We start from the raw sequence: 13,439 nt of genomic DNA, 5'->3' as shown, positions 1-13,439 counted from the left end.
TGATTGACACTTAGATATTTATTCACCGTTGGCATTAGGGACGCACTCTACTGGCAACGGTGCCGGTACCACTCGGATACCTGATACTAGTCATCAAAACAAATTTTATTTATATAGCACTTTTCACACATAATGCACCTCAAAGTGGTGTACCATAAAAACATCAAAATACAACAATAAAAAAGAAGACCCGCTCCCTCCTTCCCTCGCAATATACACAAGACCGATATCCACAAGCACACTTGCACTCACACACACACAACCTGATGAACTGTAATTAAAAAATCTGAACCGTCTCTGCGGACCTGACGTCCTCTGGCATGCTATTCCAAAGATGTGGAAACCACAATGGCTGAATGCAACATCGCCGTGCGTTTTGGTCCTCATCCTCGGAGTAATTAAAAAAGGACGGTGCCAGAGGACCTCAGGATCCGCGAGGGTCGGTATGATAAAAGCAAGTCAGATAAATAAGATTGCCCAAGACCGTTAAGACATTTATAAAGTAATAAAAGTAGCTAATTAAAATCGATCCTGAAACGATTTTAAAACTGGTTAATGGACCCGCCTTCTGGTCGCAGTAATTGTAAAGTGGATATACTCTATTTTGAGGATGCCAGATAGCAGGCCATCACCCATAATCTAAACGACAGGAAATAAAAGCATGCATCAGCACGTCCGCGTTAGCCTGAGAGAAACTGGCAGACTCTGGCAATATTCTTAAGATGATAAAAACGATCTTAGTTACATTTTTAATGTGAGGAATAAATCTGAGCTCAGAGTAAAAAATTACACCCAGGTTCTTTACACATTGTGAGGGTTTAAAATCTTGTTTTGGAAAAAGTTTCTCGTTCTCTGACCTTCAGGGCCGATAACTAAAACCTGAGTTTTGTCCTGATTGAGCTGTAGGTAATTCTCTGCCATCCATGACTGATCTAAAATACAATTTCAACGGCTGCACTGATGACACACAGTTGTACATTGTCATGTCTCCTGATGACATCCCTAAGGGGAAGCATATACATTAAAAAGTATTGGACCTAAAATTGAACCTTGGGGAACCCCACATTTAATTTCCTGGGTTTTGGAGGAACAAGTATCCTTACTTACAAAGAAACTTGTCTGTGAGATAGGAATAAAACCTGTTAAAAGCAGTACCAGAGATACCCAACAGGTTTTTAAGTCTGTTTAATAAAATTTGGTGATCTACTGTATCAAAAGCAGCGCTTAGGTTCAGCAGCACCAAGACTGAGTTTTTTTTCCATGTCTGCAATATACCTGATATAATTTAAAATCCTTTAAAGGGCTGTCTCTGTACTACACCCTATCCTAAATCCAGATTGATATTTCTCACAAATGTTGGTTGGATTTAAAAAATGATACAACAGGTAAAACACCAGTTTTTCTGAAATCTTACTTAAAAACAGTAAGTTGTATTCAGTCCGACTGTGATCTTTTGAGAGATGAACCCTATATTTTTCCTTAAAAACAGAAAACATTTTAAGATACTTGTTTGAAATAAATAATTACTGTTTTAATACAATCTCTGTATGCTGCTGATTTGGCAACATGCGCCACAGCAGAACAGCTCCAAAGCTCACGCTGGGGATTTAACCCCCGTTGGCCATACAAGAGGAACTTTCTCCAAAAACAACACTTAAGTACAATCACCAATGACAAAATGATTTATACAGTACACATTAATTTCACAGGTCTAGAAAGGCAAAACATTGGCTTCAATGAAATTCTTGTCAAATTGTTTTTAAAAAAAAAACAGTCAAAGCTGGCTGCTCAACTAATAGCAATTAGGATCATAAGCGGGATGAGGCTGGTCGATGCTTCAGTCGGGACTCTCGGTGAGCATCCTGTTAAAGCAGAGGAATGCGGGCTGCTGCGCCAGGTTCTGGATGCTGTAGGCGTGGCCTGTTGAGCAAAGCAAGAGAGGCGAGAGGATGAATGAATCACAAAAGTTGGGCTGGCAGGCCTTTGAGATTGAGTGTGACTGTTCAATGAGCCAACACGGGGATAAAGACAGTTTCAAATTCCTCCTTTGATAACAAAGGTGAGGCATAAATAGAATTATAGAATTTAAAAAAAAAAAAAAACTCTTAGCCAAGCATGAAAATGAAGGATTTTACTTTTAAACAATAACCTCTCCTCCTCGCCGTCTTTTGTATACCATCAAGACTCTTCAATAAAGTCAGATGAAAAAAATGTTGAATACTTATACTGCATTTACATTTCATTAGTCATTTATATTTACTGACTCCGAAAAACAGTTGCTTGGTACAGCGGTAGGAAAAGTTGCTTATTATGGCGACCAAATGGCTAATATAGTTGGCTGCTTTTTTAAAGATGTCACGTACATGTCAGAGATACTCACCGTTTTGCCCGTTGAAATCAATAATAACTGAAAAAAAATCGTCCTTAACAATAAACTGGAATTAATCGGTAACATGAGGTTCACCCTAATATTAACCCTGCTTTAACCCATTAAAGCCGAAAGCGCCTTTCTCAACAGCTCCCCAAAACCTAAGGTCGTCTTTGGAATGACTTGAAAACCTGAAGTTTTCCCAGAAATTCAACACCCACAAAAGAATTTATATCGCAGCCCCAGAAGCAGATAGGAACATCATTCCAAAAGAATTTCAGAGCTTAGACATGTGGCTTTCACGCAGGCCCGAGTTTATTAATCTATACTGTTTCAATCGAAGATGTAAAAATAAAGTGTCAGTGCAAGAGAAGCACTATTTTTAATTTTTAAAAATCGAGTGGTAATTACCATCCTCTATTCTGTTACAAAGACGTCGATATTGTCATTAGCTACAAACATATATCTTAACCATATATCACGTTCGACTGGTTCAAAGTCCACAAGCGCGTCGTCTAGATCACAGCCGTTACTCATTTCAGAGCTCCCGCAATCGACGGCGTCCGCCATTATGACTCCAAAGAATACCGGAACATCCTCCGCGGGCTCACGAAACGTCACGGGTATGTTCATTTTTTTTTTAAATCATTGTCAACAAAAATACATTTCGGGACACATAAAGCAATCTCTGATTCAAATTTGCTATTGACCAGTGTAACCATTCGGCCAGCTCTAAATAAAAGTATAACAAAAGTGACTGTTCTTACCACACGGCACTCTGAAGGAATTGCCTGCATGCACACAAGACTCGGTGCAGTTTATGTTGACTCTGACAGAGCTTGTTAGCAGGAAAAAAACCTTTAATAGAAAAAAAAAAATAATTGAAATTTGTTTTCTTTTTCAATATTTGGAAAGAAAAAAAACATTCTGACCATGGTGGCACTGTGGTCCACCCACAGAGGTTTCTTCATAAAGGAGCCCAGCAGCATCTTCCCGTGAGAGTAGTTCCAACAGTGTAGGTCCTCCACGACGCCCATGGTTCCACTTTTGTGGAAGTACCAGTCAAACTGGTCAGGGGAGACAGCCAAATCTGCAAGATCGGTTGACAAAACCCGTGTGTTTGGTAAACAACAAATAAAAGCCCAAACCAGAGAGGCGACGTTTTGATGGCCATTTGTTAGTTGGTCAGTGAGCAAATTAGGCTCGACACACACATACCAACAATCGGGATGAATTTAAGCAACCCGTGAAAAAACGGACAAAAAACAAAAACAACGACCAAAAAACTGATCTTTGTCGTCTTACTATTGTAATTCTCTCCCGTCAGGGTGGTGGGGAAAAGAAGTTGGAGCCACTCGGTCAGGTCGTCCTTGTCGCTGGCCCGAAGGGTGCACGGCTTGAGGGGAGGAGCGCACAAGTCGGTAACGGACAGCTCGGCGGCGGGGTGTCTGGTTGACGGAAGGTCTGCAATCGAGACGACTTGCCGGTTAACTAATAGCCGAATGCAGGACAAAACCGTTGATACCCGTCTGTTGCTTAAATAAGTGCAACTATTTATAGAGCACTTACTACAATTGACACTTTTACTCCATAAAGTGGAAATCAGACATAGAAAAACAAATACTGTTAAAACAATAAACTAATAACATAAAAACAAATAATAATACAAAAAAAATATATTAAAATAATGCCGCAGAGACTCGTGCTGAGTCAAAAGCAATGTAGGTACATACGGTGATACTTTGTATATGTAGAAGCTCTTACACAAGATATTTGTAAAGCTAAATTATTATTATTATCAGTGGATTTGAATGTAAAAAAAAAAAAAAAAAACTTGCAAAGATTGTAAAAGTGTTTGAATAGTATCATGATGCTTGATAAATTTCTTAATTGGTGAATTCAAATTCCTCACCTCCGTCCAAAATGGTAAAACAGAAAATTGAAAAGGTCAGCATTAAAGCACAGGCATGATGCTGGATGCTCCCTTCTTGTTTTCCATGACAAGTGTTGTAAGAGTAAAAGTGGGCCTGTTTTACTGCCTATTCTCCCCTCTTCACTCCAGCTAAGACTTAAATGAAAAGTTGTTCAAACTTACCCGCGTCGTCGTGCGGTTCCAGTTCAATCATGGACACCGGTCCGCTTTGTAATCTGCCCCCCACACCCCCGAAAAGACAAAAACATGAACAAAGGCGACAAAAAATACCATGAGTCATCATAAGCTCGGCGTTTTCCTCACATGTCCTGCGAAGGACAGGTACCGTGCTGTAGGCAGTTTCGACTTTCTTCCACAGTGAAAGTTCCCTGGGTGTGGGGAGTCGCGCAGTCGGGTGTGTGGACCTGCACCACGGCTTTGTGACTCTGAGCGCCGCCGCCGTTGATGGGTAAGGGCCGGCTGGAGAAAAGGTCCACGGCTCTCTTCGTCCGCTCTTCGTCCTCGGTCCTCCGACCGGGCAGCGATACGACGGCACCCACGGCTGATTTGGGTGCGGGTCTGCTTTGTTTGCCGTTTGTTTTCTTGCCGAGTTTGGACCTCTTGAGACTCAGACTTACAACCTGGAGAGGCTCCGCCTCCGCATTCTCTGACAGGACCGTGGTCTTCCACCACTCACCGGGCGGTCTGCTACGCCGTTTCCCCGCTAGCTGCTCTAAAGATCCCGTGGGACTCGACGGGATGGGCTTGCTGGACACTTTTTTTCTACCGGTGCGTTGGTATATTTTCTGGAGTAGTTGATGCTCTGTGAAACACAAACATGTTGCCATTTGAGTCACTGGCAATCACCATTAATGAGCTCTTCTTTTCTTTTGTGAGGGGCCATCTAAGGAGGTCACAATATGATTGGCTGCTTGCAGGGTTGAGTAACCGACCCTCCTCTTTGAAGTGAATTGCCACAAATTAACGTTTTTTTCCCTCCTTTGCTGTGAACAGAGAGGGGAGGGTAAGGGTGAGTTAGACACAAGAGGAGGCGCGAAAGTGACACGGCAAATACGGATGCCTTTGTACTCTATTAATGTGCATTGTCCTAAAAAAAATAATAATAATAATAAAAAAATAAAAATGAAAAAAAAAACTGTGCCAGCGTGTACTAGTTAGCCCCAAGTACATGAGTCGCCCGCAGGTCTGTTCTAAAAATAGCTCACCAGTGATGGGACACTGTGACTTACTAAGAAGAATTAAAACAGTAGGTTAACGTTTATTTATTCAAACGTAGCATGCTACATGTTTCTTTTGTACCAAATACTCTATTTTTATTCACGCAAACATTTAATTTTACAGCGGTAATTTTAATACTGTTGGCAATTAATCGAAATTCAATTAAAATTACGATTATTACACTGTCTCCACAATTATAAAATTGCCATAACCGTAAAAAACGATTATTAATATGGATTTATATCCAACACACTGTTTGTATACACAAGGAAATCATACTGGAATTTATACATTTGCGCCTTTTTTATTTTTTTAATAACTACATTTATGAATTTTGTTTGGTCCAAAAGGAACTCACGTAATTATAGTGTTTCAAAGAAATGCCTTTCCCGTTTAAACATTTTCTTGTTTTGTACCAAAACATAAATTGTTTGAATAATCGTGATTTCAATTATTACCAAACTAATCGTGATTAATATTGTTTTCATAATCGAGCAGCCCCACCGCGATATTTATGCATAATTTATTATTGGCCCATGCCTAGTATGGAAATGAATGTTAGGTTCATCTAAGATTCTAAATTAATTTGTCCATACCAGGCGTGAATTTGAGTGTGAGCGGTTGCGTTTTGCGTGTTATGTGCCCTGCGATTGTCTGTTAACCGATGCGGTGTGTATTGTACCTGAGCTGCAGTTCTGGTCCCGTTGGATGAATTCCAGAGGACTGAAAAGCCGAGGAGGAGAGTCCCGATCCGAGAATTCCTGTTGCTCCCGATCTTGTGTTTGTTCTGCCCCATCACTGTTGAGTTCACTGGCAGATGGCTCAATGGCTCTTTTCTTCTTCAATTGCCCCTTCTTGGACTTTTTCGCATCCATCTTGGTTGTGCTTTTGAGCACTTTCTTGGCCTTGGCCGGTGACGCTGCCCTGACCGGTTCTCCGCAGTTCGCTTTGTGCTTCTTGACGTGGGGTGCCTCGCCTCTCACCTCAGGTTGCTCCTCGTTTTGAGGGCAGCCCAGCCACCATTCTCCAGGCGGGTTTCTTTTCCTTTTGCCTAGCACCTGACACTCCTCGAGGGAACTCCCGCTAGGTGTAAACTGTTGGTTTTGCTCAAATGTTCCGGCCGCCGAATCCCCAGCAGGGTCGGGTTTCTCCTGGTTGAAATCTGCGAGTTGAAAGCTGCATTTGTCAACTTTTAAAACGGGAATTTATGTGCAAAGTGTATTTCAAGGCACAAGTCACTATCGTGTTTTCATCAATAAATACAAGCAGTTAGGTGCATTCTTCATTATTTGAAAACTTGACCCTGACATTAAATTGCTTGGCCCACGCATATTTGTAGTATGAGCATTGTGAAATTGCAAAAACAAAACATCCTCAGCCACCACAATATTGTAAATAAAATAATTCGAATAAATAAAAAGTACTAGACACTACCGGAAAAGGCAAAACACTGTTCAGTAAATGCGGTTCAAAAAACAAAATCAAGTAAACTACGCATTCTGGTTTAAGAGTGTCTCTGAGTGATATTACATGATTACATTACATTATTATTATCATAATTGATGGATGGATGGATATGACATTTTCTGAAAAGTGGCTAGACAAAGGAATCTTATAATCGTGATTCCAGTGTTATGACAAATAGTTCCGCTCAGAAAAAAAAGTATCTCAAACAAGGATTACTAGTTATGCTTTTGGCTTTTCAGAGATGCCTGGTAAAATAAGCCCGTATTTTGCATCTAATCCTCCAAATGCCCCAAGCCACAAGTGCGTCAACACGGCAATATCACGCTTCGGTTGGTTCCGTTTGGAAAGGACAGGCTAATATACGTATGCTTCCGTCCTGCTACGGCAATTTACCTGGACGCCAATGTGAAAGCTACTGTGAGAAGACGATCTTACCCGAAGGAGAAGCCAGGTCAACGTCTTCGCGCTCTTCACTGCTGGCCGCCCGACGCCGTGCTTTGATCCCCTTCACCTTTGGAGTCTGCCCGCTGCTCTTGGGATCTTTTCGGCTGGCTTTTGAAGACGTCTTCACCTCGGATGAAGGCATGACTCTCTGGTCGTCTTGCTGGCCGCCGGCCGCCACTTTGGTTTGGTTGCCAGCCTCGTTGCGCGGGCGCTGTGGATTCTTTTTCTTGGCGGTATTCCGACGCTTCGGCTCGCTCTTTTTCGCTGACTTCTTCTGAGACGTTTTTTTACGGGCCGTCTGCTCTTTGAGTAACTTCTTGCTCGACAGATACATCTCCCACCAGCTGTCCTCGGAACCTCTGTCCATCTTCGACTCTTTGTTCTTACGCTCCTTACTGGTTGATTTAGTGGGGATGGAAAAGACAAAAGACACATCGTTATCCAGAGTCAGGAAATCGACTTCAAAATCATGAGGGTGTGTGTGTGCTCTTTAACGGGTGTCTGGGTCTTCCTGAAATTTAAAATAAAAAGGACGAGAGGTCTTATTTGTAGGGCTGGACGATTAATTGAAATGTAATGGTGATTTCGATTTTGGCTTCTCTCCATCTTTAATACGTTAGAATCGAAGAAAAACTATAAATGTACAGAATGGTGCGATACGTTTACAAGTTCCCGATGTTGTGAAAGTAACCTTGTTGTGAAGGCACAAAGTTGTTGTTGTTATTGTAAAACTAAAATCATAACAAAAAGAACACTCGTGTATTTAAATACAGAACATGCTTTGTTTATAAACCATCGCAAGTGCTAATGCTAAAGTCAAAATATGTGTCAATATTTAAAATGTCATTGAAATGCTAACGGGAAATTAGCATCGACTATGGGAGTGACATTCCTTCAAATAACCAATATTTACATACAAACACATCGGTAAGATGACCATACTTAAAGGCACAATTTTTTCCTAATCTGTGAAAAACAAGTTTTATTAATCGTGATTTAAATCTCAATCAAAATAATCGTGATCATTGTTTTTTTTTCTTCCCATAATCGTCCGGCTCTAATTATTTGGTTTTGTGCTCTCAGCAACACACTAATATTGTAAGCAGACTCCAAACACAAACTCTCTTTCAGTCAATTCTTACTTGTCAGAGGTTGGCCTAATCGTTGCCGCATCTTTTCCATTTTCACAATCGAAGAGGATCGGTGACAGCATTTTGCCTTTGTCGTTCGTGTCCGTCTGCGCCGAATTCCCACCCGTGTTTTCTAGTGGGCTGGATGTCTTCACGGGATCTTTGAAAAAGGAACGTTTGAATGGTCTGAGACAAAGTTACATTTGAAACAAAATGCTTCGTGTGCTTCAGAACATCCCTTACCGATGTTTAGTACAGGACTTGGCGAGCGTGTCGCAGGATGTAATGAGCCTTCTTTGGGAGACTAAGATACAAAAAGAAAGGTTTAATTTAGGCCCGAGCGATAAAATAAAATGTGGGGTTCTTTCCACAAAGACCAATCATGACTCAGCTTCAGAAACCAGGTGAGCTGTGATTGGTCGTAATCTGAGCCCAGCGCAACTGTGATGTCATTTTCAGTCGACATAAGTGATGGCTAAAAACGGGTAGAATTTTACTTCTTAACTCAAATTCTACTAACGCAACATTAATCAGAATGCCATGTTTGGACTAGTGAAGGCCCATAGAACATATTAATTGCAAAGATTTTGCGGGGTTGACTTCCTATTTGATAAATGAACAATATCATAAAATAAGGGATCGACCTGCATGGCTGGGCTGCTATGTATATATTGTATGTTATGACAAAGTCTTCACCTCGGATGAAGGCTTGACTGTCTGGTCATCGCCGGCCTTTTTGTGCGGACGTCGTGGATTCTTTTTTTGGGGGGTATTGTGATGCTTCGGCTTGTTGTTTTTTTCTGTCATCTTCCGTGGCGTTTTTTTGCAGGTTGTCTGCTCTTTGAGTAACTTCTTGCTCGGCAGATCCGTCTCCCGGCAGCCGTCCTCGGAACCTCCGTCCATTAAGATGCCTTTGTCAGTGCAGGCCTCTTTGTTCTTTTGCTGCTTACTGGACGATTTAGTGGGAATGGAAAAGGCAAAAGGCACGTCGTCATCCACAATCAGGAAATCATCCTCTAACTCTGGAGGCGGGGTGGGCGCTTTAAATGGTGTCGAGGATTTCCTGAAATTTAAAAAAAAAAAAAAACAAGCAGTCTTATTAAGTGGGATTTGTGCTCTCAGTACATCGGGGTATCCTTGTTAGGATTTAAAAAAAAAATTGTTCCCAGGTATCCTGATAAAATGCTTCAAATAAAGTGCTTTTGTCAAAAACATCAAGGATAAAAAATTACAGCACACTACAATTTACAATTAAAAATTAAATTACATTTTTGGGGGACAAAATGTGTGTATTTTTGGATTATTTTGTTGCTTTGTAGCCTTTAAAAATAAATACATAGATAAAACCAGATAACCCCCAATTTCTCCGCTCAAAATGACACAATCAGACCTGATTTCACGTGATCGAGACATCCCTAATATTTACCGTATACAAGCCATTACAAAGTCAATATTCCATGAAATGTCATGCCATCTGGGATTAATCACATTATTCTCCACTGGGAAAGGTCAGTTCAACTCACATCTTGGTTTTGGGCTGGCTGGAGTCTTGAAACTTCTTCAGGAATGCCCTGATGGGGTTTTTCGCAGGGGACTTCCTGTGAACGCCCTCATGGTCCTTCTCAGCAGTGGACACACTAGGCTCCTGCTGTGCTGACTTGCTAATAACAACAAAAAATATAAAACTCGGATAAAGAACATTGTGAGCGCTCTCTTCGCAATATAAAGCAAAGGATGTTCCTCTCGGAGAGGTACGGCAACCCGAGCCCCCACCACTAGAGGCCAAAACTGACATCCTGACGCTGACCTGGACTAACCAGCCATGTTCCTGACGTGACTGACTTGGTCACGCCCCTTAAAGGGACACATCCAACGTTACAGCTGTGTTGTGACTCTGCTTGCCCCAACGTACAGTAATAACACTTTATAAAACAAGTACCATTGTTAAAAACATATTTTAGTATGTTTTTATACAGTACTATTTTTTTTGACAAAAAAAAAAATCATCGTAGTTATAGTCACCAACTACATTAAAACACATTTGTAAGGAAGTAATGAATTGACATTTTATTTAAAAAAACGAGACGAAAATGTAAGCCAGCGACAAGAGCCAATCAAAATTAATTTATAATATCAAAATGAATAATAGTAGTTACAGTATGCTTTCTTTCTTTCTGACTGTGAAACCATATGAATGTTTAATTGCCTAATCATATTTCAGAGACAACAAATTAATGAAAAAGCAGTTTTGAAATGAGAGATCAAGGATAAAACTGTGTTATTGTTAAAAGAGTTTTGGTACCAAAAAAGTGCCTAAATTTTATTATTTTGTAAATATCACAAGTTTAATTTTTGGTTGGCCTACAGATTTGAGCAAGAATCGTGGAAGTTGTGGCGGATGAATTGTTTTCGCAGGCGACATAAAATTATGTGTTGGGTCGGAACTGGACTTGTCGAGTGTTTTGCTAACCCTCCATTGCCGTTTGCATTTCTTTTCAATAAAGGCACATAATTATCATACTAAAATTAAATGAACATTTTCTCCCAAAATTGACAGTGTTATTTATTTTTTAAAAAGTAACAACAAAAAAGTGGTTGTTGTTGGGCGGCTTGAAGAGACGAATGGCATTTCAATAAATTTGGATGGAATCAATTCAACTTGGAAGTGGAGGTAGCACTGTATTTGAAAATGTAAAATATAATGAAATGAGAAAACAAAAAAATACAGCAGAAGTTTGATCAGTTTTTTAAACCGTGATTTTTATAGATTTTTGAACTGGTCAATTAGACCCAAAAGGCTAATGACCAACCTTGATGCTTGCATTTGAGGATTCTTGTCACTGGCTATGGGACTTTCTTTTTGGCTGGAAAGGCAATGGAGAGTAAAGTTAAGTCACACATTATACGGTGTTTACCTTCCTTTAGAATTAAATACATCTTAGGACATACAGCGGCGTCTGCAAGGTGTTCTTGCGACTGGAAGATGGCCTGCTAAAGACAAACTTGCTCGGGGGGCACCCCAACTCATCATGTCTACGGGATGTACAGTGTTATCAATATTGTAAGCAGGAGCCAAACACAAACTCTCATCATCAATTCTTACTTGTCAGAGGCTGGCTTAATCATTGCCGACTCTTTTCCTTTTTTACAGTCAAAGAGGAGCGGCAACAGCATCTTGCCTTTGGGATTGGTCCCCGTCTGTGCTGAATTCCCACCCGTGCTCTCCTCTCGTGGGCTGGATGTCTTCACAGGCCCTTTGGCAAAAAGGAACGTTTGAATGGTCTGAGACAAAGCTGCATCTTGAAATAAAATGCCCGGTGTGCTTCAGAACCAGAAGCGTGCACATCTCTTACCGCCGTTTAGTGCAGGACTTGGTGTGCGTGTCACAGGATGTAACGGGTCTTCTTTGGGAGACTAAAGATACAAAAGAAAACGTGTTTAGTTTAGTGTAGGCCTGGGTGATATGGCCTTAAAATAAAATGTGTTTTTTCCCCACAAAAAAAACTCATTTGTATCATTCTTGCCCTTAGGATTTGTTTCATTTCTACTGACATCAACAAGCTTAGAAAAAGTGAACTTTATGATAGGGTATTGCAGTCTAAAGTACTCTCCGATACCGATATCGATCCGATATCAGCAGGAATGATTCATGATTCATTCATAAATTCAATCTCAAACATGAGAATGTGAATAAAATAAACAGGACCCTGAGAAATAACCCTAATTATAAATTATGTATATGAGTGCTAAGAGTGGACATTTTGGATGTTGACCGATACAATCCAATACTGTTTTTTTGGCTCATGGCGAACCGCTATCCGATATCAATATCAGATCGGGACATCCCTACTCTGAGCATGCTCAAGCATCAGCTTCCACAAAAATGATAAATATCTATATTTTCGAGATATCTAAAGAGATGTAAAAGAATGCCCCTTTTGTCAAAACATGTACGTAAGTAAATCCTATCTGAATTAACAGTTGAAATGTTCAACAAATTAATATCATAAAACAAGCCATCAAACTGCATGGCTGGCCTGATCCGTATGTATGTTGTTATGCTTTTTTTTTTTTTTTAAGAATACATTGGACCCCTACTATTCATGCGGGACAGGGAGCGGAACAGTCCGCGCATAGTGAAAGTCCATGTAAACCGGTAACTGTCGCCCATTGATATCCACTGTACAACATTTTTTAAAATATTTGATTTTAATTCAACAAATTAAAAATAAATGTTTATAAATTTTAAAAATATGTTTTCCACGAAAAACATCGTCTCTCCCGCCCAAAAAAAAACAAAAACAAAATTTTAAAATATCGAAGAAAAAAAATATCAGTGACTAGGTGAATTCACAAGTATGCGGGGACCAAATTGCTAAGTCGCCAGCCCTGATTCTGCTTTTGAACTAGCTCCTCTCTGTTAGCAGCCATGTAGTAGAAAGAGCACACGTTAGAGACGACACGGTTTGAATTAGGGGGGCCGCAAAAACAATGATAAAATTACTCGACATTATTGATCGGTGGAGCTCGAGCTAACTCTAGTAGCTAGCGAGAAGACAAGCATTTCTCTAACAACTAAATGCCAATTTACATTTTCTTTTGTTTGCGGCGGGACTCAAACCTGTGACACTCAGGCTCCAAAACTCAAATCCTTCACAAATGACCTCCTGCTGCCTCAATGTATGTTAAATGTGTTATGTTTTACATATAAAATAGTACATGTACTATTACAGGTTTTGCCTTACATCCAGTGGCGTAGCACGTCCGACCGCTTGGATTTGCTCACTATCCGAGTCAGAGAGTTGGAGAGATGAGGGGAGCACATCAATGGGAGAGTCTGCGCAGAACAAACAGATGATTTTTTTTTGGGGGGGTGTGA

General features: G+C 40.5%; 1 protein-coding gene across 3 annotated transcripts in view; it reads right to left on the bottom strand.

Moving 5' to 3' along the window:
- Positions 1-87: 87 nt before the first annotated feature.
- The window catches only part of LOC147143651 (uncharacterized), a 16,985-nt gene continuing 3,633 nt past the window's right edge, over positions 88-13,439 (bottom strand). The window contains exons 4-20 of one of the 3 annotated variants that reach the window (XM_086037364.1): positions 13,306-13,397; positions 11,914-11,974; positions 11,664-11,814; positions 11,510-11,593; positions 11,371-11,424; positions 10,084-10,221; positions 9,257-9,623; positions 8,804-8,864; positions 8,573-8,720; positions 7,422-7,825; positions 6,202-6,681; positions 4,605-5,103; positions 4,464-4,516; positions 3,674-3,832; positions 3,301-3,458; positions 3,136-3,226; positions 88-1,920 (exon numbers count right to left, since the gene is read on the bottom strand). In XM_086037364.1, coding sequence (XP_085893490.1) covers positions 1,838-1,920; positions 3,136-3,226; positions 3,301-3,458; positions 3,674-3,832; positions 4,464-4,516; positions 4,605-5,103; positions 6,202-6,681; positions 7,422-7,825; positions 8,573-8,720; positions 8,804-8,864; positions 9,257-9,623; positions 10,084-10,221; positions 11,371-11,424; positions 11,510-11,593; positions 11,664-11,814; positions 11,914-11,974; positions 13,306-13,397 — 3,083 coding nt within the window. In that variant the 3' untranslated portion in view covers positions 88-1,837. The remainder of the gene's footprint in view (positions 1,921-3,135; positions 3,227-3,300; positions 3,459-3,673; positions 3,833-4,463; positions 4,517-4,604; positions 5,104-6,201; positions 6,682-7,421; positions 7,826-8,572; positions 8,721-8,803; positions 8,865-9,256; positions 9,624-10,083; positions 10,222-11,370; positions 11,425-11,509; positions 11,594-11,663; positions 11,815-11,913; positions 11,975-13,305; positions 13,398-13,439) is intronic. The other 2 variants (XM_086037365.1, XM_086037366.1) reach the window with 2 other exon arrangements.

This window comes from Filicampus tigris, chromosome 8, assembly GCF_054856515.1.
Source record: "Filicampus tigris isolate MCC_2025a chromosome 8, RoL_Ftig_1.0, whole genome shotgun sequence".
NCBI classification, from domain to species: Eukaryota; Metazoa; Chordata; class Actinopteri; order Syngnathiformes; family Syngnathidae; genus Filicampus; species Filicampus tigris.
The sequence above is the reverse complement of the archived record's forward strand: the minus strand, read 5'-3'. Positions and strand labels throughout refer to the sequence as shown.